A 25,400-nucleotide genomic window follows, 5' to 3' on the forward strand; every position below is an offset into this window, starting at 1 on the left:
TAAAAAATCAACAATTTTAAATATTTGTTTCATTCAATGTGATTATTCAATAGTGTGATTTAAAAAGATGAATGTATACATTGTATTTTGCTTCAGCGTATTCGTGTTGTCATACATTATCTAATTTCTAATGCATATAATGAATTAATTCATATATTATCCTTATGCATGCAAATGTTTAATATTTTATTTATTTATTTGAATGTTTTGGAATAAACCTTTCACATTGTAATATTTTAACAGTAATAAAATAAAATATCAATAAACTTTGAGTGCATAGGTATTATATATGCGTTAACCTACAATTTAAATAAATGTATTATATCATATTAAGTTATTCTACCTAATATGACTAACAATGATTTTTATTCTTCATATAGATTTGAACTGTAATGTTATAGTATTCTTTTAAATTAAATTTGTGAGTAGTTTAATATATTTGTGACTGCATAAATGATTTGTTTATAAAATGTATGTATTAAATTTATATAAAAAAATAATTTTAAATCAGTGGAAGTAATATTATGTAATCCATTATCATGTGTTGTTGAAATATCTCTAAATATTACGTTATGTAATAAATGATAATAAAATTAAGTTAAAATATAATTGTACATAATAATATGAAGTGTATAATTTATCGAATAAAAATAAATTAAATTAAATTATGTTAATGGTGGAATGTTAGAAAAATTAATTAAGTACACTTGAAAAATTGTTCAAATTTTGAGTTAGTTGAATAAAAAAGTTCTATCTTATAAAATCAGTTCAATCAAGTAGATACTTATTAGTTCAATAGTGTTAATATAATTATGGTTTCAATATAGTTAAATACATAATAGTTGTATAAAATAATGTCAATTAACTGTTTCTATTTCTAAAAAAGTATTAAGTATCTTTATAAAAAAAATGCACCATAAATTAATTTCTGTTGTATTTATAATAAAATATTATATTTAAGATTAGTAATTAAAAAATAAAAAATAAAAAAATGAGTTACTCGGAGAATTCTCTACATTTTAGGTCGTAAAAATAAGAAGGTTAATACAGTAAAAAAACTAATCGCATAGTTCACACTATGTTGTTTTTTATTCGAGAGAAAGCAATAAATTAGACTAGATTTTTTTTTAATAATTTTACGTCACGGCCAAAATCATACTCACGTACGACTAATAGATTTTAGGTCGTCAATTGTGACAATATGTCTGTACCTTTCAAGCATTTTGAAATGACCGAAATTGAGATATCCTCTTGGATTTGGGTCGTTCAGCTACTACTGAGCGTAATTCTTGATCGAGGTCAGCTGGCCGCATATAGTCAGTTACATATAATATACGTCGTTCTACCCTAAGGACTTTATAATTTTAACACATGCGGAGGAATTGAGAGAGTTAGAAATAATAGGGAAAGAATACATTGAAGGAAGCCAGTTTTGTGAATCGCATAAATCACACTTAAAGAGTGCATCGTATTGCGTGACCTTCACCCTATTTCTAAGATTACAATGTCATGTCTTCTAAAAGACTATTATACATGCAGTAAACAGACAATTGTAGAAGGGTTATCAGTTTTCGTGTATTACACGATAATTACATAAATTTACTATAAGCTATTTTGAATGTGCAAATATAACAAAGTTCTTCTCTTTATGGTTTACCATTAAAATCCTTTGATCCATTCACATTGCTTCTAAATTTACATTGTTCCGAGACTTTCGCGTTTTGTAATTCCATTTTACTTTTAATATATTTTTATTTGAGTTGTATTGTTAATTTATGTTTTAGAATATTTGGTTGTTTAAATTAATAATAGGGATAATTTTTAAACATACATGTCTAATTTTTTGAATTACGTGCTTTGGCGATGAAGTATAAGAAAAAAAAATCTAAAGAAATAGTAATTCTATCATCGTTATCGGACTTATTTACTTGAGGTTTGACTTGCTTTTTTTAACATCATTTTTTAAAATAGCCTAACCTATATATTATATATATATGGCTTAATAAAGGTCACGCAAAACTAACCGGTAATAAGTATGGTACCAAAATCTAATAGGGTTATATAAACTAATAACAATAATAATTTTTTTTTTATAAAATTGTTTTTAACTTACGTTAAACGATTGCATAGTGAGTTGTTTGTTAATTGTTTTGTTGATCAAACATTTAGGAGTTATGTTTTATTTATAACTACGACTTATTCACTCTACGTCAATTTGTAGACTTGAAAATACAAACTTCACGTACATAGTATATAGTGAACTCATGCGTTTATAAAATATAATATTATACTCACTTTTAAGTATTACATCTTGATGTGAATATATACATATATGTTTGTTAATAATTGCACAATATTCATCTCGAAGAGTAAAATACGTGTTATAATTATACTGGTTCGCGTTCGCTCTGCACATCGAGTTAACACATAACCTACATCAACGTATTAGTGTCGCGGCTATTGTCTAACCTAAATGTTATACGGACGTGTATATGCGGTTGAAAGTTAAAACTCGTTAATATAGTAGGAGGAGACAGCGATAGAATATAATATATACATATATATATCCGCTGTTGTTGTACCTACATTTATACCCGTACATTTATAGTCGTTGTACTATATGATATGAGTAGCGTTATGTGATACACGTTCGATCAAGAGTCGCCGGTTTGTATTGATTGTTGTCAGCGAGCCAGAGATGGTGTTTATCGTAGAAATGAGTTAATGAACGTATTGAAGGTACGCGCGGTGTTAGAATACGCTTTTCGTGCAGTAATATTGTTTACTATGGTAACTGGTGCACTGCACATATTAATATATCTATATAGGGAAATCATGTTCAATAATATGGTTGGCGATCGAAGATAGGAGGACGCGCGTGAATGTGGTGCGCACAAAACAAGTACCGATCGGTTACAAAGGCAAAAAGGAATACGTTTTTACGACTCAAAAAAAGTTATCCATAGGTTTTTTTTTTTATAAAAATATCCGATTGTAATCAGAAGGATATCGCGCGTATATTTACACATGGTTGACAGATTTCGATCAGTGCATCTGGCTCGCTGCAGTATATCATCACCGATCTTTAAATTTATTATTAAAAAAATAGAAATTATAAGTATCACGAGAAGTAAAAGGAGAACCTTTTACATTAATACTATTAAAGAGAAATATGTAGTATGTAGTATGTAGTAAATATGTAGTAACAGTTGCAAAGTATACAGGATAATGGAATATCTGAAAACAAAGATGATAATATCATGCATTTGTATGAGCTGTGTGAGTGTACTAGTATGTGTATTAGTTATGATCAGGACTGTGAATTTAATGCACTCAAAAAGCGTTGAATATGCATTTATTTATATACTAAAAATAGAAAAAATATTCTTTAAAATATGCACTAAAAACTAAAAAATATACAAAAATATGTAGTAAAAATTCCAAAAAAATGTTCATTAAAAATGTCTTTACTAAAGACATAATTACCAATACCTACTATAATACATAATATTTTACTATAATTAAACCATTAATTAATTAAGTAATTGGTAATTAAATATTATTTATAAAACAAAATAATTTATTTACATTGGAATCATCCACGAGAAATTATAAATATAAATAGTATATAAATAATATAATAGTTAAAATAACTGTATCTCAAAGGATGGTCTATAAATGATTATGTGTTCAATATTTCCTTTTTTTTACGTGGCAAAGAACTAGAAGATTATTTATTCTTTATTTATACTATAAATATGTAATATTTAAATATTTAGATATGAACAAAGAATATATAATCTTCTAGTTCTTTGCCAACTGAAAAAAGTAAATATTGGATTTATATTAAAATTTATTCTTTGGATTATTAAATTATTTATATTTTAATTTTTCGTTAATAATGATTTCAGTGTGGATTTTTAAATTACTGAAATCGACTAAAATATTTTGAACGACTTGTATTGCTTCTAATAAAGCTATTCTTCATTTTTTCAGCCACAGGAAGACAATCAAAGTTTGATTTGATAAAAGTCAAATTACCTTTAATCTGTGGGGCTTTAAAATTTTTCTCAGCACTCCTGTTTGAAAGTGCTTCATTTTCATTGAAACTTTCAACGAATTTATATAGGTACGGACTACGGATTTTTAGATATCAGAACAATAATGATTAATATTGGATAATAATTTATACTCATTAACACTACTATATGTATATATTATATATATATACTATATTGTAGGTGCAATTCATAGAAAAATTAAATAATAATTCTTCATATGTAAATCAATAATTATACACAATTTTTTTTTTTTATTGATCTAGGAAAAATTGGCAGCTATGGCCATTAGTTACAATTAAAAGTTAAATTGAGTTAAAGATATTTACATTTTGACAAGTATTTTGTTTTCTTTTTTTTTCACAAATTATCTACATTATTATAATAATTATAATTATATAATTATTATATAATTTCCATTGAAATCAGAAATTTTAAACAAAAATATTCGTCAATAACATGTCAGATTTTCCAATAAAAGTTATAAAAATTTATAAAAATAAATTCTAATAAAATATAAAAAAAAAAACATTAAAATTATGAATTCATGAAAATATGCATTTATATGCCATATACCCTAAATATTCTAATTGAGATTTCATATTTAATTCATAAATAAGATAAAACAAATTTTTGCCGAACCCATTTCCTTATACAAAGTAGTAGAAAAAAAAATGTAAATGTATTAAATTCACAATCCTGGTAATAACGTTATATCGGTGATATAACCGTTCTAAAGCGTTTGGGGAAAATAAAATTAAAATAAATGAATAACACGCGGTTGTAATAACTAATAATACACGAGTGGCAAACTTTACTCAGTCCCCGTACAGTATACGTGCGCGACTCGTTTTCTCAACGAGTCGTTGGCAACGATTTTTTTTTTTTTTTACGCAGCCGTTGTCGTCCCGTGTGCGTCTCAGATCCTAATCCTTATAAAATCCAAGGCCACGCAGTAAATGTCCCAAGAACAGAAACGCCAGAAGCATTACTGCAGTACTTCGATTTGTGTATTTTATAACATTATGGTGGTCACAAAACCCCGCTGACAATTACTGCAAGATACATTTTCCCAGAAAAAGTATCTATATACATAGTTTATTAACTCAATGCAATCAATCATCCTGTATCTTATAAGGTTTTGTTTTAAATAAAAAGAAATTTATAGAAATATTATTATTATATTACTAACGCATTTAATAAATACTATAACAGTTATTTAACACTCATTGCAATTTTTTCTATATTGCGACTAAGACTAGAATATTTGAGTAAATGGATTATTTATAATAAACGAGTCTATATTAATCAGAAATTCGTTCAAATAGAATCATGAATCAACCGTTGAACTTAAATATTAGAAGGGTAATAGTTTTATTTAGTATAATATTCGCTTATAAAAATAAACGTAATTATTTATTTGATAAACGAAGTATTAATTTAAACAATTAATGAATTAGCAATCGGTTTTTTAAAAATATTTTCTAGGTTTTTTTTTAAGATGTACTGAAAATGATTAAATTTCCAAATAAAATTATTTTCAACATCATTTGTATGATAGATATATTCAGATAATCAAAACGACTAATACGATTCGTTAAATTATGAGATAACATTTTTTAATTCATAGTTATTTAACCGGGAGATTTATGTGAAGAATGATAAGTAATATCATTACTGCTTCTGTTTTCTGCTCAAATGATCGTTTCTATAAATATGAATCATAATAAGTACTTTCCTTTTTCGTACCCTTAAACAATATTATTTTTGTTGATATAATGGCTCTTTCACGAAATAAATCAATTCATTTAAATTATAAGTGTAAATAATATTTAATTATAATTATAATCAACCGAAATGATTTCAATGATTTTCCATTTAAAATTTGGTTAGAATTATTGAATTACCTTTTGGAAACATTTTGTTAAATAATTAAAGACAACGGTACAATGCAAATTTATTTGTCGCTTCTTTATATAATAATTTTGATTTTCACTTTGAAGTCAATATTATGTCTTGATATTGAAACTTGTTATATAAATATACAAACAATTTTTGAATTTTGAAGTATAAAAATGGTAGGTTTATTTCAAACAACTATGATAGAGATTTTTTATATAGCACAGCAATTTCATTAAAACTTTAAGGTGAATACATTAAATAGAAAAGTGAAGGCCACAGTTGGGTGCTAAAATTATTTTTACTCTAGTCATACAAGTATGCCATTTGTGTTGGACATAAATAACTATCTCGTGAATTACATACAAGTACTTGAATGATACAATATTTTTAACTATGTAAAAATTAAAAAAAGAAATAGATTATTACCAGCGATTAGGTACCTTTTTTTTTATTAAAAACAAATAAGAATACCTATTAAATTTTGTATTAAATTAATGAAGAGGGTTTCCAAACAACACTTCTTCAGAATTCTAAATTAACTATGCGATTAACTCATAGGCGTGCGCACGAGGGTTTGCCTAGTGTGTCAGAACATCCCCAAAATGTTTTAAATGAGGCCCTACAATTTAAGTCTAAGAGAATAAGAGGTTCGTATTTTAACTGATATTGCTCAAATTAAATGTTATTTATTCTAAAATGTTTGGTAAAAAATAAATTATGTTTCATAATAGAAAAAATTAAACTAATTTTTTTAAATTTTTGTGTTTTTGGTCCCTGAATTATTGTAGACATCCCCTGAATATAAGTCTGCACACGCCTATGGATTATCTATAGAATTTTTCGCGACCGGTGATTGTTTTTGCACTATAGAATCATTGTCAGATTAATCACGTAATCGATTGTCAATAACATGCAGGTACTAGTTCGTTTATAGTACACGTACGCCAATACACTCCTCTAACCATTGACCTTATGTCTTTATGAAATAACAACAAATCATGATGGCATGACAATTCGCGCTTTTCTTTTAACCGTTGTTTCAAACATTCTCTTCGTATAAGAAAATGAAAGTATTTTTGGTTTCACGTCTTCTGCGATGACTGCCCTTGTAGAATCTTCTACGGCCTTCGTACTTTAAAGTGCCAAAGCTACTTTTCCTTAATAATTGGATTCTATCGGTAGTTTTGTGTATAGAGTTAAATTTCTTATTATATTGTCCCGTGGTTATATTATTCTACTATTGAGCTGGACCTTATAATCGATGGTTTCAATTAACTCCTTAGCCTTATCTTCACGACGTGTATACAAATGATATCATAATCAATCGATGTTTACCTAATGTAATAATATTATTCTGTAGCTAAATATTCGGCATTATATCAACAAACTAAATGGCGGTTATTTTACACACATACACGTACACGAATACAAACCGGACTACACACTGCAGTCATCGCGAAAGTAGATCAAGGGCAGTGCTGTGTTGCTGTATTACACTTGATGGCCATACCGCACTCATCTCGGGTGCGTGCACGTTTATTACATTTGCAATTTGAAATTTCGCCGACCCATGTGATGTCCAGATCTTTAATGTCCCCACAGTAATACGCGCACACTTACGTCGTTTGTGTGGTCTTTTACGATTGCACGAGTTATGGACTCGGGTTCTTACCCTTTACGTTCCTTGACTGCGGATACGTTTATTCTTTGTGTGTAGCAAACCCGTCATGATCCTTGTACAACGAGATGTACAAGTATATAAGATAGGTAGGTAGAAATATTATTGGAATATTATAATAATTGACGGTCTCTCTCTATATTTTCCGGTTATGTTTTTATTTTTCGGACACACTTCTTCGCAGGCTAGCCGTGTTGACGCCGTCGTGGCTATCGCTATCGCCGTCGCGCCCGCCCGGATGAATTTCATAATATCAGACACAGTGGCACACTTTCTATACAGGATGATTTTAATCCGTTCCTCTTCTATATTATGTCTCACGCTTCAAACTTTACCTGAAAAGCATTGACATCATCGTGTGTCTGTAGTTTGATTCTCGTGTGTCATATTCAGCTCCCTCGGATTCCAAGGATTAGTTAGGTACACCGATGACTAATGGAATCTATTGCGACCTCTGACCGCAGTCAGTTTACGGTTATTGTACGTTTATAATATTTTTTTATCTTGTAATATATTATTACGTACCTATTTTATTTGATATATATGTATATATTTAGTCTGGACTTAAATACTCTCAGTACTTCAAACGAATATTTCTTAAGAACAACACATCGTACAATAATTTCTTAAATATATTTGAATAGTATAACTAATTACAATTCGAACCATAAATTAACTATTTTAAATGTCATCTTCCTTTTTTTTAACACAACGATGTAAATGTTCTGGCTACTGTTCAATACATTTACGAATCGTTTCCAATGTAATTCTGCTGCAGCAATCACAATACTTCGTTTGAGTGATTCCAAATTTTTGTGCCGTTTTCTAGATGCTTTCTTCTCTAAAATGCTCCATAACTCATAATTTAGCGGGTTCAAATTTGGTCTTGCGAAGAAACAATCGATTCCTTCGAACAATGTATTGATAAGAGGTTTTACTATAGGATCGAAGACGGTGTTTGATAAACACAAGCCTCAGTTTTAATCCCTTTCTCACAGAAATGTTAAATATAAATATAACCGGTAAATATTTTTCATTCGTAAATTAAATTTGTTTGAATTTTTTTTGACCGTACGAGCGTAGCAGCTTCTTTGATATTTTATGTTTTATTACTTTTAATCAATCCGTCAATAGATGGCTCGTACATCTTGTATATTCACAAAAACCTAAATCAACTAGTAATATGCGAGGGAACGATCGTATACTGATTTTCTCTCGAGCGACGATTTTTGTTTTCGTAGTGGGTAAAATTTCCTCAACTATATAGTACTGACAGTATTTATGTGATCAGCGAGCATCTATTGATTGTATACAATAAAATATTAGTGGTTAAACCCTAGTATTCTAATCGTGTATGATGTATCATTACCATAGGTGGTTCGTCACGATTCAAATTTTGTAGACGACGTTTTAGTTGTAAATTTTCAGCTGGTATGGATAAATTGGTATGAAATGGCATAAATTAGCATGGTATGAAAATTTAGTAAGCGTTCAGACTAAAATGTAAATCTACGTACCGATATACATACATATATATATTTTTTTTTTAAAAAATGCATTAAGCCTTATAATTAGTCATGGATGTTAATATTTACCGGGGCTAAATACCTTTAAATAACATTAAGAACAGATTAGTAATTGACCGACTGCAATAGTCGCGCACAACAATAGTCAAACGATTTCCCAACGTTATTATTGTTCCAATACTCATTTCATCATATTTCCTAACTGTCTTCCAATACATCGCGGTCCCGTCGAGTGTCGAAGATTAAAATATAACATTTTAAAGGAGATTTGACCAACGTAAATAAAAATCATTACAATAAAATACCAGAAAATTGTGTTTGTGGACTTTTATATACATATTCTATTTATTTTTCCTCTCCTAGACATTTATTGAATGTGTTATAATTGTTGGAACTTAGCCATGTACAAAATGATATTCTGGATGCCTTCCATACAATAGTTTCCGTTATATTTTTGATATTGAATTTTCCATCTTAGTTGATTGTTAATTTTTTTTGTCGAATAAAATATAAAAAGCCTTCATGTTTCGGTCAGTTATTTAAATATTAATTGTAAAAATTATAACTATTTTTGCATAATAACTAATAAAAGATATTTCAATGCTTAATTTCAATAAATAATTTGTGACTTAATGGTTTTACATTGACATATTCTTCACTAAGAGTTAAAAGTTACATGAATATGCACACATATCACACACAAACTGGCTTAGAGTAAAAAATAATAAATAAATTCTATTATTGGATAACAATGCATTAATTAAAAATGAACATTTGATTGATTTACTTTGTGAACAGTTTCAATATTGCATAAACAATTACTTCCGATATCAATTTACTATTTATTTTACACTATGATTTACGTGAAATTGATATGACAAGTTTTTGGAAAATAATAATTTTGTTATAAATTAAACATTGTATGTTACGTATAAGTGAATTGTTCAAAATTGTATTGTATATTCTACATACATTTATTTTTGTTTCAAACACATGTTTTTAACTAACTTACATAGAAGTGTCACTTAAAACTTGTTTATGAGTTAAATTATACATTCATTTGATGTTGTTAATGATAAATGATATACTTTAATTTTGAATAAAATATTTTTTTATGTTTAAAAAATGCATGGCTACTGAAAAAAAATCATTTGACTCATAATTAATTTTCTAGCGCAGCTACTTGTTTTAAAAACAAAAAAATTGTATTTTACAGTATGGCCAAACTAAATGTTTTTGTATAAATACAAATATATTTATAACAGTTGAAAGTAAAAAAAATATCAATTAAAACAGTTAATGAACTTCTTGTTCTTAAAACAACATTTGTTATCGTTTCAATTATAATACACGAAGTTTATACACGGAGCATGGGTGCACCAGACACGAGTGAGAATTTAATGACATTTTCCGCATTAAAATGTCAAGGATATCCTTAAACGAGCAGTTATATTACACACGTACGAAGTGAATTGGACATTTTGACGAGTTTCCGTTGCAAAACATGTGTAGGCATGCGTTACGGGTTAAATATATAAAATAAATTGCGTACTTTCGTGAATGAGATGCCTAAATAGCATTCAGTGAATATTTGTGTGCCTACAACCTCTATATGTATATAGATAAATGAATTACAGTTCCGTTGTACGGTGTAAAGCCAGTGAGTTCAACCGGGGACGACGTTGCTGTCGCGAAAAAGAAACCGCCTATCGTCACGACGGAGGAACGATGTTTGTCGACTCGGCCCGCGGCGTACACGCTTTAACCCGCGTATTGCTCACGGCTACGCTGATTCGCACCACGGCCACGCGCGATACGACCGCAGAGGTGTCGGTCTATTGTAACGATGAAATTATTATTTTCGAACAAACGGTGCACTATTATTTTTCCGTTGAAGACGTGCACCTTGCGTAGTTGAACACTTTTTACATTTCCTGCGCGTTAACGCATCGTTGATCGTGGTCGAAGTGTCATATTGAAACATATTTGTGTTATATAACGTTGCTGCCAGCAGCGGGGGCGGTGGTGTGTAGCAGTTCGAGCGAAGAGCAACGAACTCTGACGTTTGAAAAAAATAAAAAATAAAAAAAAATGTATATAAGTGCTTTGTATTTAATACTGCTAATAATAATAGTGTATTATTCGTCTAAACGGGAAAGGAAAAAAGGCGGTTTGTCGTCTCGTTTTTAATGTTGCGGACGGACGAAACGAAATGAAAAAGATAAATAACGACGACGACATGCATAGTTATTTTGTGTATGCACTATTATGATATTTGTGTAATATAACATTTTTTATATATGTACATATATCGGTGTATAGCAAATGTGACTGCTAGTGTCGAAAATTAACGGAGTAGAGTAATTTAATTGTTGCGCGGATGATAATACAGTCACGATGCCGAAGGATAATAATAATAATATTTACATGTACATGTATTATTGTTTATCATATGCGCTTGCGTATGTGTAACTATTCGTACGGGTCTTTACACGATCACGAACTCTTACGCGGCATGACGAAGAATTACACGACCGAAATATAAATCGGCAGAATCAACCGTCGCTAGTGACAATAGATACAATCCTCGCTCGTCAATCTTGGATATAGTAGTAACGCGAAGGGGTTATATTTTAATCTCGTGATTCATGAAAAAGTGGGGCTAGATGGTCTTTGAAAACCAATAAGTAATTATTATAGTAAAATACTCGTACACTGAATACGCTATAATAATAATATGAAATGTAAAACACTGAAATATAATTTATAAGTTATAGATATAAACACGCAGTGATTTCGTATAAATAATTTTGGTGAGTGATTCGGTTAAAAAAAAACTTCCCGCTGCTACCGCTTGGATACATTTGGATACATGACCGTTTTGTTATAATATGTGGTAATATATCGTACGTAACTAGCAACATAGTAGTATATGATATTAATGCGACGAAGTACATTAATTTTTTTGTCTGTCATTAATTTTGACCACATCAAAATGTAAAGGAGAGAAGAATGCACTCTAAAAGTTTTATAAAACCGAGATAATTCATTGTTATAGCCAATAAATGGTTAAAGAAAATAATGTTAATAAAGAGTGCATACTTATGATACTACAATAAGATTTTTTAATCTTTAGAGTTTTTTTTACTGAACTGAGAATAGTTAACCTACTCGATTATAAAATCTATACTTGTTTTAATACTCAGATAGCTCTGGGGGGAGGGGTTAACAAAAATAATCGTTATCTTTTTTTTTCGTTACAGAGATAAATAAGATAAATAACTGCTATAAACAGATATTATTTTATACAACTTTCTTACCAATTCACAGTTTACTTTTACATTACAGTAAATTAATAGCTATTGGAATATAAAAACAGTATAGTTAAAATTTTTCAAACATCTATCAATATAATTATTTAATTATCATAATATTTGTATAGTTGTATATTTTAAGTTCAAAGCGTAATAATGAAACTACGAATATATTGCACGTCATCAATAATAAAACAATTTTCTTCTTTTTTTTAGCCTTGGGGGGGTTTTTAACCAGGACCCCCCCCCCGTATTTACGCCACTGAAAGAGTCACTCAGTGTAATATGATTAAATGTTTCCGTTTTTATACGTATTATTATATTATTGTTATTTATATAACACACGTCGGTTTTTCTGCGCGTTTTCTTTTTATCTATTACGTCATGTATAACTTATATATTACCCGCACATTTATCGCTTTTTGCAATATCGTAAAAATGTATTTTACGATTGGTTGAAAACGTACTGTATGATATTTCGGTCAGTCTCTAGGATTTATAATTTTTTTTTTTTATGTATGTATATATTAAAACGGGGATTAATGTGTTATTTCACTATCATATATTTTACAGTAACCATGTGGGTAAGCGATAAAAGCGAAAAATTCAAAAATAAGTATGTTTATTTTTTCGGGCCAAATACTATCATTGCGCGAAAATGAGTTAAAAAATGTTGCAAATTGTTATTTATGATGGTGACTGGTATATTTCAATGTGTAAATGTGCATCTGGTATCAGACTCTGATTAGTCAATGGTATAAGTTATATTAATTTCTGTTGTCCATAATGCCGCTATTTTAAATCGTTGCCAATCATTAATAATAAATTCTGCGCAATATTTTTCCCAAGAGGATTGACTTCAGTCTTAATACCACGTTATAAAGACGGATTTTATGTACGTTAATAATAATCTAAATAGTGTAATCTCGATGCAGTTCTACGAGTTATACTCGTACAGGTACTTGCAGTAAAACAGTTACCTATATTGAAAGTTTATAATTAAACCTCGATACAGCCAATCATCTTCGGATTTAAATACATAGATGTTGATCTTAACATATATATATATATATATATATATATTAAATGCAGGATTCTCATCAAGTTAAAATATTGAATTAAAAAAAATAATAATTAGAAAATGCCTTAAAAAATACCTGAAATGTATAATAATTGGTTGGCGATCAATAAATATTACAAAATTATAATATTGTGCAATGTAGATCAGCGATTCCGAGTGTGTTTCATTGAACCTAAGTGTTCTGTGGGAATATTTCTAGGGTTCTGCAAGTTGTATATGAATATTGAGAGTATTTAGTAATTTTAATAAATAATGATCATGAGCTATCTTTAAAATATTTTTTAGCATATACATTTTTTAATAGATAATTAAAAAATCGAAGTCAAGTTGGAGTTAGAGATATTGGTTAGGTTAGAGGTGTTATGAAATATAAACTACTTTCTAATGGCTGTCCTAAGATGGTCGTAAAAGTTTGGGAACCACTGATGTTGATAATATTGTTCAATAGTTATAACTTCCTTTAAAAATCGTTTGGTCAATAAAATTGCACGAATATTCGCACGCAATACGTGTGTGTATATTCCTTCATTGAACAAATATTATCTTAGACTTATACAATCGGAGGGCGAGCAAGAGCACGTTGCTTGCTCGTTATAATCATAATGTAATTAGAATAATAAATATTTAAATATTATTACCGATGTTCGACATATGCGATTTTTTAGAAATGTTTAGATTAGAGGCGATGTTGCAGCAGCGTCAGAAACAGCATAAAGCAATTTGACATGATAAGAGTTATCGATGCGTGAAAAGCGGACGTCCGCACGTCCTTCTTGTTTCAGCGACTTTTTGATTTTTATTATTGTTAGTTATCTTTTTTACTATCTTTGTTTTTTTTCCGCATAAACCGGTACATCTAATTTATAGTTTTCATGTTGTATAAAATAATTTTTTCTGATTGGCTGAATCACAGGGTTACGACACAGTTGATTTCATCCAACTTTTGAAAGCATGGTTACTATTTGTAATAGATTCCAAAATAAAATGATATAATACTACAAAGATTCAATAGGCAATAAATAAAGCATATTATTATTGGTGTGCATTTGTATCACACATAAAAAAAATTACACGGTACGGTAAAATACACAGCATGGTATTTAGTATCAACTTGGCTTAGGTACACGGGAAACAATTGATGATGGAAATTACGACTTTACCGTTGTGTAGACCCCTTAAACATTTCGGCGACGGGTCAGAAATAGTTATTATAATTTCATTGTTGTCTAGGAGCAAGACCAGTCGTTGCAGAAAGGTCTGCACACATATTGTTTATGAAATACGTCATAATGTACATGTCCGATAACAATATCGCTGTATTACGTAATGTTAATGATATATAACGGCACTGCGTAATGGCGTGCACAGATATTTTCAATTGGTAAGGATATAGTTACATTGACAAAATATAATATATGTTTTATTAAAATGTGTTGTTAAAAATAATTTATTTTCGTTATAATATATTAGGAATAAAAATGATTAAACATTTTTAAATTTTAACCATTTTCATATATTTATTACATATAATAATATACGCCCAAATATTTGGTTCAGAACAGATATTAATAATTAATACAGATACAAATAATACATAAAAAGTAACTACATATGCTTAACTAATGTATCGTTTGTAATTAAATCAATAATTTTAACCTGGTTAAGTTATCATGGAAAAATTAAATGAATATCCTATTGTTAACTTTCTGTTAATTGGAGTGAATTCACTGTAATTTTGACAATACTATATAATACGTGGGTATGTAAAAAGTTTGTGACACACTGCATATAAGTTTGATGGTTGTTTAATTGTATTTGGCTAAGTCATTCCGAACAAGTGATTTCAGGATTTAGTACTTTGTGTTACCAAGCCGTATCGTGTAACTTTTTATTTTTGAAGCAACTCAATACCGTTCTCATTCAATAGTTGCTCAAATGGTAAGCCAATTTTGTTGGTTTTATTAGTAAATGTACTACCTATATAATCATAAAAATTTTTTTTGAACATGTATTTATTATACGCATGGTAAAAACGAGATCAAGGGTGATTAAAAAATACCACTCTACCAATTACATCATGTGTACGCCACTAGCACTGCTTACTTGTCGTCCACTGTTGCTGCTCTATCGAACAATATTCACATCGATATACTTTTTGGAAAACCGTTGTAAAAATTTATTATTATGAGATTATTATAATTATTATTATTATTATTTATATTACTATTATAATGTGTATTAGTGTATATTATATTTGTAGTACGGGTCCGTGATGTATTCGCCCCCCACGAGTGTAGAGCAAGGTCGGTACAATGCAGTCCGGCATTTCGTCAAAAACCACCTACCGCGATCGTCGCGATCTCAATTAATGTCGATCCTATTGTGCGTATATATATTATATGCCTGTACGCGTGCGCATTTATTCTATTTTTCATTTTTATTGCACGCACACGAACAAACGAGCATTAAAATTATATATATACGAGTGTATGTAATAGTACATCTTCATTTGGTTGCGGGGATCATTCGATTTAGATTTTTTTTTTTTGTTTCATTTTGCCACCCAGCTTTGAAAAAAATGGACTTTTACCGGCGGCACTATACGTATAGGTGTACAAATGACATTGCTCTGGAATGCGGTGACTATACGATTGTTTTTGTTTTGTTTTTCGATTGAATCTATTCTTCGTGTATTTTTGTGTACGCGAGCGCGCATGCGTGTGAATGTGCGTGTGCGCGAACGAGTTCGATCAAAACAATATTATTTTCACGTCCGAGAAGTCTCACGGGAAAATGTGTGAAATTGCAGTTTCCTATCGGATCAACCGACCGCGAAATATAATTTATGAATAGGATTTGAGCGTATAACATAAGTAAAATATGACGTAATATAATATCGTTCGTTTATGATGATGATTAAATTTTTGAGTGACTAAAAATTAATCACTCGATACAGGACTAGTACGTAAAAGAGCAACATTTTTAGACTTAAAGAGTTAAATTTCACACCAACCTGTTTATACATATTCCATCTTCGTATATGATACGTACTAATTGTAAACTCGTACAATGGTACGTTTTATAATAATTTATAGTAAATATTGTAAACATGCACATGTATTTTAAACAATAATTTCGGTGTTTTTTTTTTTTTTTATAATTATTTAAACATATATATTTATGTAAAAAAATATATAATTTTAGCTAATAAGTGATTATATATGTTATTTTTCATTGTACCTTACTATGTTCAATTTAAGTTCAATTGTAGTCCATTTGATATTTTTTAATATTAATATATTATTATATATATATATGCTAAAAGTATCCAGTTATCGTTTCTATTCTAAATAGTATACGGATATCATTTTTAGACATCAATATAAAAGTAACTAATTTCGTAAAATTTAGTCTTTATACCTATTTATGTAAATTTTAGATAAACTTTTTTTTTAATACAATTAATAATTTGTGAATAATCTTGTATTAAATGGCTAAGGTTAAGGTATAACAATTTAAAGTTCTATGAATTTTCAACTACAGTACTATTGCAGATTTTTGTAATTTTGGACACTTAGAGTTATAAACTGAAAGTTCAAAGACTTAAAATTGTGCTAAATAATTTGTATTTTAGTGAGAATATAGATTGGAAACTTTGTATATAATTTTCAAATTTTTTTTTGTCCAAAATTATTGTATTGGAATTTCATAAAAAAAAAAAAAAAAATTGAAGAAAACATGGGTACTTATTTAAATTATTTACAATGTGTGTAAAAATATTGTATACATAATGTGTATACAATATACTTATATTTATAAGTATAAATATAAATAAATGTATATATTAACTGTGTAAAAAAAAATCTTTTAAAAATTATGTCAGATAAGTAATATTAGTAATCAATGGATATGTCAAATCTTCTCGATTATAACTTTTGGAATAACGATTAAAAAAAAACAAATTCGAGTTACGTCGATTTTTCTCTTTAGTTATTTGAAAGATAGTTGAGAAATTTAAAAAATTAATTTACAAATCTATGTATCTTCGATTTTCGATTATAAAAAAAACAGATTGCATATGGATAGTTTTAACAAAATATCGTTTAGTCGAAGTAGAACAACTCATATAAAAAATTTAATTAAATAAAATGTATGTTTTGTATACCATAGTTAATAATTACATTAAGTTCATATTGCGACCAACTGCCTATAGGTAGATACAGGTTTTATTTCATAGCATATTCTTATCTTAATTGTATAATAAGGCGGTTGACCTCTATAATATAACACATTTCGTTCACTAATTGATTTTTATTGTTACTAAAAATTAATATAATATATACCGATTTTGCGGCGACTCCCATTCAATTAACCAAAAATTTACCTCCCGATGTGTTCGTATCTTCTAGAATCGCCACTGAACTAAGAGCCGATCGCAGTTGATATCTATGTGTTTTAAAATATTATTTGCGTAGTATGTTTATTATTCACATGTTTGATTGAATCCATTTAAAACTCGTTTATCTAAGTGCAAGGTTTAAATTTATTGATCAATTCAGTAGCCACTACCTATGGACATATTGCGAACTAAATTAGGTCATATTTTAACTATGTATAATATACATTTTTAGAAATTGCGAATGCATACTTTCTAATTTTAATATTGTTAAATATTCTTAAAAGTTATTAAGTATATTATTTGTTTCGACGTACTTTATTATATTAGCAATTATTTGTTATGATTATTTTAAATTATATATTATGATATCCAGTTATTTATTATTTTTAGGACGAATGTTCGTTTACTATTTTTATACATTTACTGAGCAATACATATTAATTCATTAATTTATTAATCATAATATGTCTATATGATAAAGGATTGAATATTCTCTATCATTAAAATATATGGTACTTTTTTATGTTGTATAAAATCAAAATAATATCATTCAAACGATCTGATGGTCTTTATTCAACACTGAGAATTATTATATTAATTGCATTTCAATTTACATTACTCGAGAATTCATCCAATACGAATAATGTTGTATGCGAGTAATGCACCTGTAGAGTAACCTTGATAAAATATTGAATATTTGAATAATTAATAAGGCAACAAATATTATATAATTTCATTTTATAAATATTTACTATTGAACACAATTTACTGTTTTCTGTATTTATAAAAATTTATTATTATTGAACTTGAGCCCAAAGTTATTTCAAAATAATTTACTGAAAATGTGATTAAGTGACTCGTAAAAGTATATTAAACATTAAAAAAACTGTTTATTCTAACATCACGTTCAGGTACAAAATTTACGGTATAAGATTTAGAAATTGTTATTTTGTTGCTTCAAAAGAGAAAATACAATAACTATGTTGTGCAAATCGATCCGGAAATTATGTGATAATAATATTTATTATTATTGTTATTATTGTTATCCTATGCATGTATGTCGGTAGACGGTAAATGTAGGAGGAAGAGGGTTACTGCAAACTGAACAAAATTATGAAAAACTGTATTAAATTGCGTTACGTTAGATGTTTTCTTGTATTAAAATACAGTATTGTTTTCGCCACACACCGGGTTCCTATGTAATAGTGTCCATATAATAGTAATAATAGCGCGCGAAATAATCAATATATGTGTACACTGACAGTGAAAGTGAATCTTAAGAAAGACTGCTGCTTTTATAAATTATTTTTAGTAGTTTTCATATTTTCCATAGTGTTATATAATTTGTGTATACCTGTATAAATATAATATATGTATATGTTTGTGCGCTCGTCGTGTATACATTTTTTTTCTATATTGTAGAAATGATTTATAAAAATTCAGATTTTAAATAATAGTGCCTATATAGTTGTCATACGAATAATTATAAGATTATATACGCCCAAGTCACGGTTTCCCATAACTGCTTTATCATTTTCTTTCATTAAATATTGTAGTTAACGAGTAAAAAAAATATTTCAAGTTAACATTTCATAAATAGAATTTAAAAAATATAGAATTCCCCAGTATCATGTATACTATTAGTGGTTTATTAGATATTTATTGAGTTCACCTACTTTAGGTCACTTTTCGCAATGAAGTCTCTTGGAGTTTAATATCCGACAAAGGACAATGACTGATAAAGTAATACGCGTTTGCTGAATCTGAGACAGGCATATTTTACTTCTTTTTTTCTTCTAAGTGACTTGTCGCTTTCGGAAGTGGCAATTAACTAAGTTTCTTTGTTCACACTACGTACGATTAATATCTGCAACTTAATATGTATTGTAGAGTTGCTATAGGAGGTACCCGGAGATAGACTACGGCGATGGTGGCCTTGTCAAACGACACACAACGAACCAAAAAAATAGTCTTTTATCGGCTCCAAACAAATAACATATAACCAGAATAAATGAAATCAATACAATTTAGTCAACTTAGTCTGAATAAATCACGGGAGAAAGTCAAATAATGTTATATAGCACGAAATTTGTGTTGCAAACATCATAATATTATCAACGATGGCCCAAGGTTCTAGTGTTTTATTATACAGATAAAGATATTTAATATTAACAGCCGAACTTGATGTACGCTTTCAGGTATTAATTACTGTATTATGAAAAATCAACATTATAAGTTTTTTTTTCTCTTTAAAATAATACACACACGTGTTCGGTTTTGTGCAAATGTATTGTACATAATACGAATGATGTACAGTTGAAAAATAATGTGTATGTACACTAACATTGATACACGTCATAGTGGTGGTGTGCCCAACATAATAATAATAATATCGTCGTGACATGCGTTCGGGAAAAATTCGATTGTAGCGCTTCGACGGAAACGGTAAAGTGAAAATATCAAACAAATTGCTATGTTCGAAGATGAAAATTTGAAATCGGGTGACGGCGTTCATCGCAATAATGTCAACGTTTCATCGGTGTTACTATCAAAATCGCACGAGACTGGCGTCGGGGTTTCGAAAACGGGCGTCAGCATTATACTTGGCCCGAAGCAGCCCACATGGCCGGTGATGAAATCTTGTATGTTGCTCTCCAACACCCACAGGACACCGTCGTTGTCTACGTCCACGTGTGTTATTGTCCGGCAATCCTTGCTCTTGCGCGCAATCATGAAGTTTTCCTCCAGAAAACTCTGTTTCGTGTCCCAGCCGTACAAGTGGTTCTGGCCCTTGATCCGAAAATACAAGATTGACCCGTAACCGACTCCTAGGAACACCATTTTGCACGGTTTTTTGCCTGAAACACGATCGACATCGTCATAATAATATTATTTGCACTCGTGGCGTGATCTGCCTTTCGTGCGTGAAACGGCTTCGTATTGTATATTATAATAACCATAGTATGTATATATATTATAATGCATACACGTTATCTTACCCATACCTTACCCATGTTGACTATGCACTTGGGGTTCATACGTTTGCGCAAGTCTTTCGTTTTGCTGCGGAATATGTCTTGGCTCGACAGGTACGTGAAGTAAATGTAATTGCATGTCTCGTGTTCCACAAGCGCTATATAGAAAACGTCTTCCTGCGGTCCGTCCGTGCAACCTTGAACGGTCGAGTGCGGCAGCTTGATCCGGTACCCTTCGTTGCTTTGTACGTACCATACGATAATGGAACGTGTACCACCGTCACCCACATACAGCACCGTTGTGGCCTCTTTCACGTACTCCACCACCAGGTACTGCAATCGGCTTTTCGCCCGGCAGGCTAACGTGCGTAAAGATATCATGTGTTTGATCTGTGAAAAACATTCAAGCAAATATATACTTTAGACTTAGTGATAATAGTTTGAAAATAATCGACCCCTTAAATAAGAATCGGTAAATTAAATTCTTAAGATTAATTCTTATTCGTCAATTTATACACTAGACCTTAGATTATTATTATTATTTAATATTAGTGAAAGTTTTTATTATTGCATAGTTTGTGGGCTGTGATTTAGAGTGTTATTTTATATTTCAATAAAGTCTGAACCTATAATATATATTAAAGTTTTGCATTGACGTTTTAAGTTTGATTCATGACTAAACGTAAAATTGTATAATAATACAATGGTCTTAAAACTTTTTTTCTAACAATATTTTTGCTCCTTACGTTTGAATTACGATTGAAATTTTGATCTTAATTTCTCACGTTTTTTTGGTTATAAATATTTATCAGTTCAATTGATTTTAGAATGTTGTGGTAAATTTATCAAAAGTTTATTAATGCATAATAGGAATTTGAAGTAGTTTTTTTTGGGGTTAACATGTAGATAATCTTTTGAATATTATAAAAAAGATTGTATAGTGTCGTAATTTAGCACGTTGCCAGGATGATCATCAGTTGTGAAAACATTAGTTTTGGGAAAGTAGTTTTTAACGTTTTTTATGGTGTTTCATTTTCTTGAATTTAATGATGATTTTATATTTTAACAAATTCATGGCCATTTTTAAATTTTTCATAATATTCGTAGTACAGTATACTTATAGTATATTTGTGCATAAAATGAATTCCTAAATACTTATATCCATAATATTTTAATGAACCGTGGGATATGAGGTAATCTACATGACTTTATTTTTTCTAAATATTAGACACATCTGTAAATACCGACGGGTGTTGAACAATTGTTTACTCTTAATCATATTAATTTGAATATTAATTATATTTAAATGGTTAAGTGTATGTTTTATGCCTGGCGCATATATACGTTTGTTGCTTGTTTATTTTGTAGCTTAAAAACTGAATAATTTTGTTCGTGAACTACATGTTCGTCATTTTTAATTCTAGTTTATTTGTTATAAATATTTGAGGTCTTATTTAAAGCTTATATTTTATGATATTATATTTTTAGCCAATATTGTTATTATATTATATACTATTGTTTTCTTCAAAAATAAAAATATTAATAATACTAATAATAATAAATAAAAAAAGTTCTTAATTTTTAACTTTTGTATAATATTGACAGTTTACTTTTCCTGTAGTCGCATCGAATCCAACTATTTTTGGATCACCGTCTCTAGACGGATGGTCATTTAGGGTATCTGAAATACCAATGTCCAACACCCAAAGTATTCCATCTTGTCCCATCACCAAATCAATGGCATTGATCAACGATCCGCTAACACACGTACCTGTTCCCGAATCTTGCTTGCTCATGCATGGGAACGGTTTCACATAATTATAACACTTATTCATGTTATTGAGATCCATATTACCCAATGTGAACGGCACCCCTAGCCTATAATTTTGCGGACACTAATATGTATTCTATGTATACAAATTTCATCCTGGTTAAAATTTACTTATTTAATGTTTACCCTCTAAAGATTAAATTACTTATACAAATTTAAAATGTAAAATTATAGGTATATTTGACACCATTTAATAAAATACTTGTATTTTATATTTTAAATACAAACTTAAAGTGTATTAATCTCACTTGTAACGAGGAGCAGCCATAAAGACTCGATCGGAACACAACTGAAATCTGGTGTAAATAATGTTTTTCGGTATATATCGTTTGTCGTTGATGAATTTTTCTTGGGTTTTAACCGATGGCCATGTGATATAATGGCCGTTCAATGCGAGTGGCATGATTTCGGAGCTAATATTTTGTGATTCGGTAAATTGTATGAGCCAAACCAACAACAACTGGCAGTAAAGTTTCATAATAATACTGTTTGAAAAATCCTTCGATCATGCGGTACAAAAACATATCGTCGTCACTGAACTCGAATAATATTTACTTCGTTACGTTAACGACGATTATTTTAGTAATAAATGACAGTGATATTTCTGGTTTCGATATTAAATAATATTTATTTGAAATAATTAGAAAACTACGAATCATTTTACGCGTATCTACTACAGATACTACGCATACCTGTACTATGTATACTATTGAAGTATGAGTAGACTCATGTTGACCTTTAATGTGGTATACATTTGTTTTCGTACAATTAAACCGGTAACCATTACTCTAAATGCTGTATCAAAAGACATTTTATTAATACTCATACAGTCAGTTATTTAGTATATTAATTCGTTGTATAAAAAACGAACATAAATTTACAATAATTTAAAAAATATCATTTGAACATACAATCTTATCATTTTAAATCCAAATGTAATCAAATCTCGATAATAGTAACTCAATTAAAATAAATTTATTGTTTAAATTTAATTTTAGCCAACGTGTATTCAACGTTAATTATATTGTAAAACTTATGTGAAATTGTATTATATAAACTTATAATAATTAATTTTTGTTATAGCTATAATGTATAATGTGTATACATCTATATATTGTTCGGTACTCTGCCAGTGATCATAACGAATGATTTTTAACATTTCTCTAGGAAAAATATGTCACTGGCTCGAGGGTTTGTTAAAATTATTATACTCAGTAAAATGAGCTACTATAATCGAGTAGTTTTGATGGTATCTTTACAATTACCTCAAGACGTCCATCTAAAGGTATTCCGTTCATCGTTTCTACTTACATGGGAGTATATCGTATTAATTTACTAATTTTCGACAAAAAAATCCAATGAAAATATTGCGATACGAGTGAGTTCTCACATTCTTTAAAAAATAATAGCAAACATTCATTGTGAATCATTCATTTCCGACGTGCATTTGAAAATTTTTCATGTGAGTTCTTTAGACATGAAGTAATATGCGGTTGAGTTAGCACCGAGAAAACTTTTATCACTTTGAGCTTATTAAATAATAATAATAATAATAATAATAATAACAATAATAATCTTAATATAAATTATTGTTACAGCGAGTACAATTTTATTTTTAGTAAGTATATAGTCTTGACCTACAATGGTCGAGTAACAGGGGGAGCATGCAAAGACATATATTCGGATAATATATTATAGGAATGGTTAAAAGTATACTAGTATATTAGGTTAAATTTATAATTATTTCATTGAACTATATCTAATACAAAACTGATGACCGTAACACTGGTCGACCACCGAGTAGTTTCGTGAGTTTTCGTTTCGCGATAAATCATGTTTTGGCTTGTTGATCAGTTGTCATAAAATATTTTAACAATATCTTGTGATTTTTGTGCAATTTTTTAGAGTGTTAGAATTTAATCGATGTCAAACAATTTTAGCGAAATGAAATTAATTCAGACACGTGATATCAGTAATCGTCAACGTAGCGTCGCTGCTCTAAAATAATAAAAGATAATTTGTCGAATGACCGTTGCATGTCCAGCGCGCGATGGTGATGATTTGTTGGTTAAAATATTATTTAGCAATTATTTTTTCAATAAATATAATATTATACCCTATGTAGTTTATATTTCTAAAAAAATTGATGAATCTTGGCTGAAAAGTATTAACGTGAACACAAACGAGTTCGATTGGAAAGAACGTCATTAGTATAAAAGCAGCGGTAGTAACAGTTGCAGTACTGTATAATTTCGAATTGGCTAATGCGTCTCATTACGCTGTCAAATTCTATTATAAGTCTTAGATTTTATTTTTTGTTATTCAATTTTTTTAGGTTATACCATATATATTATTATATAATTGTACTATCATAGGTGAGTACTATTATTATTTATTTTTCTCTCTCTCTTTCTCAGGAGGGTTCATTGGGTTTGGAACCGCCCGTTAGGTCGTTACTGAATTTTCTAGAGAATATTTTTGCGCGTACAATGTCGTTAATTTAATTATCAATCGTCCATGGGCTTTTATGCTGCTGTTGTTACACCGTCGTTTCATCGTCGTTATGGTAGTTGTTATTGTTGTACGTGTATATGTGTTTATATTTGACGAGGTCTTTTGCTTCTATTCTAAGTACG

The 25,400-nt window shown here is 29.2% G+C and overlaps 2 protein-coding genes across 2 annotated transcripts in view; one reads left to right on the forward strand and one right to left on the reverse strand.

Annotated features, from left to right (window-relative positions):
• LOC112685157 (AF4/FMR2 family member 4-like) overlaps nt 1-25,400 on the forward strand; it is a 57,664-nt gene that overhangs the window by 9,829 nt on the left and 22,435 nt on the right. The gene's annotated exons all lie outside the window — the stretch shown is intronic.
• LOC112685175 (protein yellow-like) lies at nt 20,470-24,062 on the reverse strand. Its single transcript, XM_025556976.1, has 5 exons — nt 24,030-24,062; nt 23,013-23,224; nt 22,544-22,811; nt 20,969-21,323; nt 20,470-20,816 (listed from the first exon to the last, which is right to left on the reverse strand). Exons 1-5 carry the CDS (start codon nt 24,060-24,062, stop codon nt 20,470-20,472), a joined length of 1,215 nt encoding a protein of 404 aa, XP_025412761.1.

The sequence above is a fragment of the Sipha flava genome, unplaced genomic scaffold (genome assembly GCF_003268045.1).
Source record: "Sipha flava isolate LNK unplaced genomic scaffold, YSA_version1 268_pilon_pilon, whole genome shotgun sequence".
Classification (NCBI taxonomy): Eukaryota; Metazoa; Arthropoda; class Insecta; order Hemiptera; family Aphididae; genus Sipha; species Sipha flava.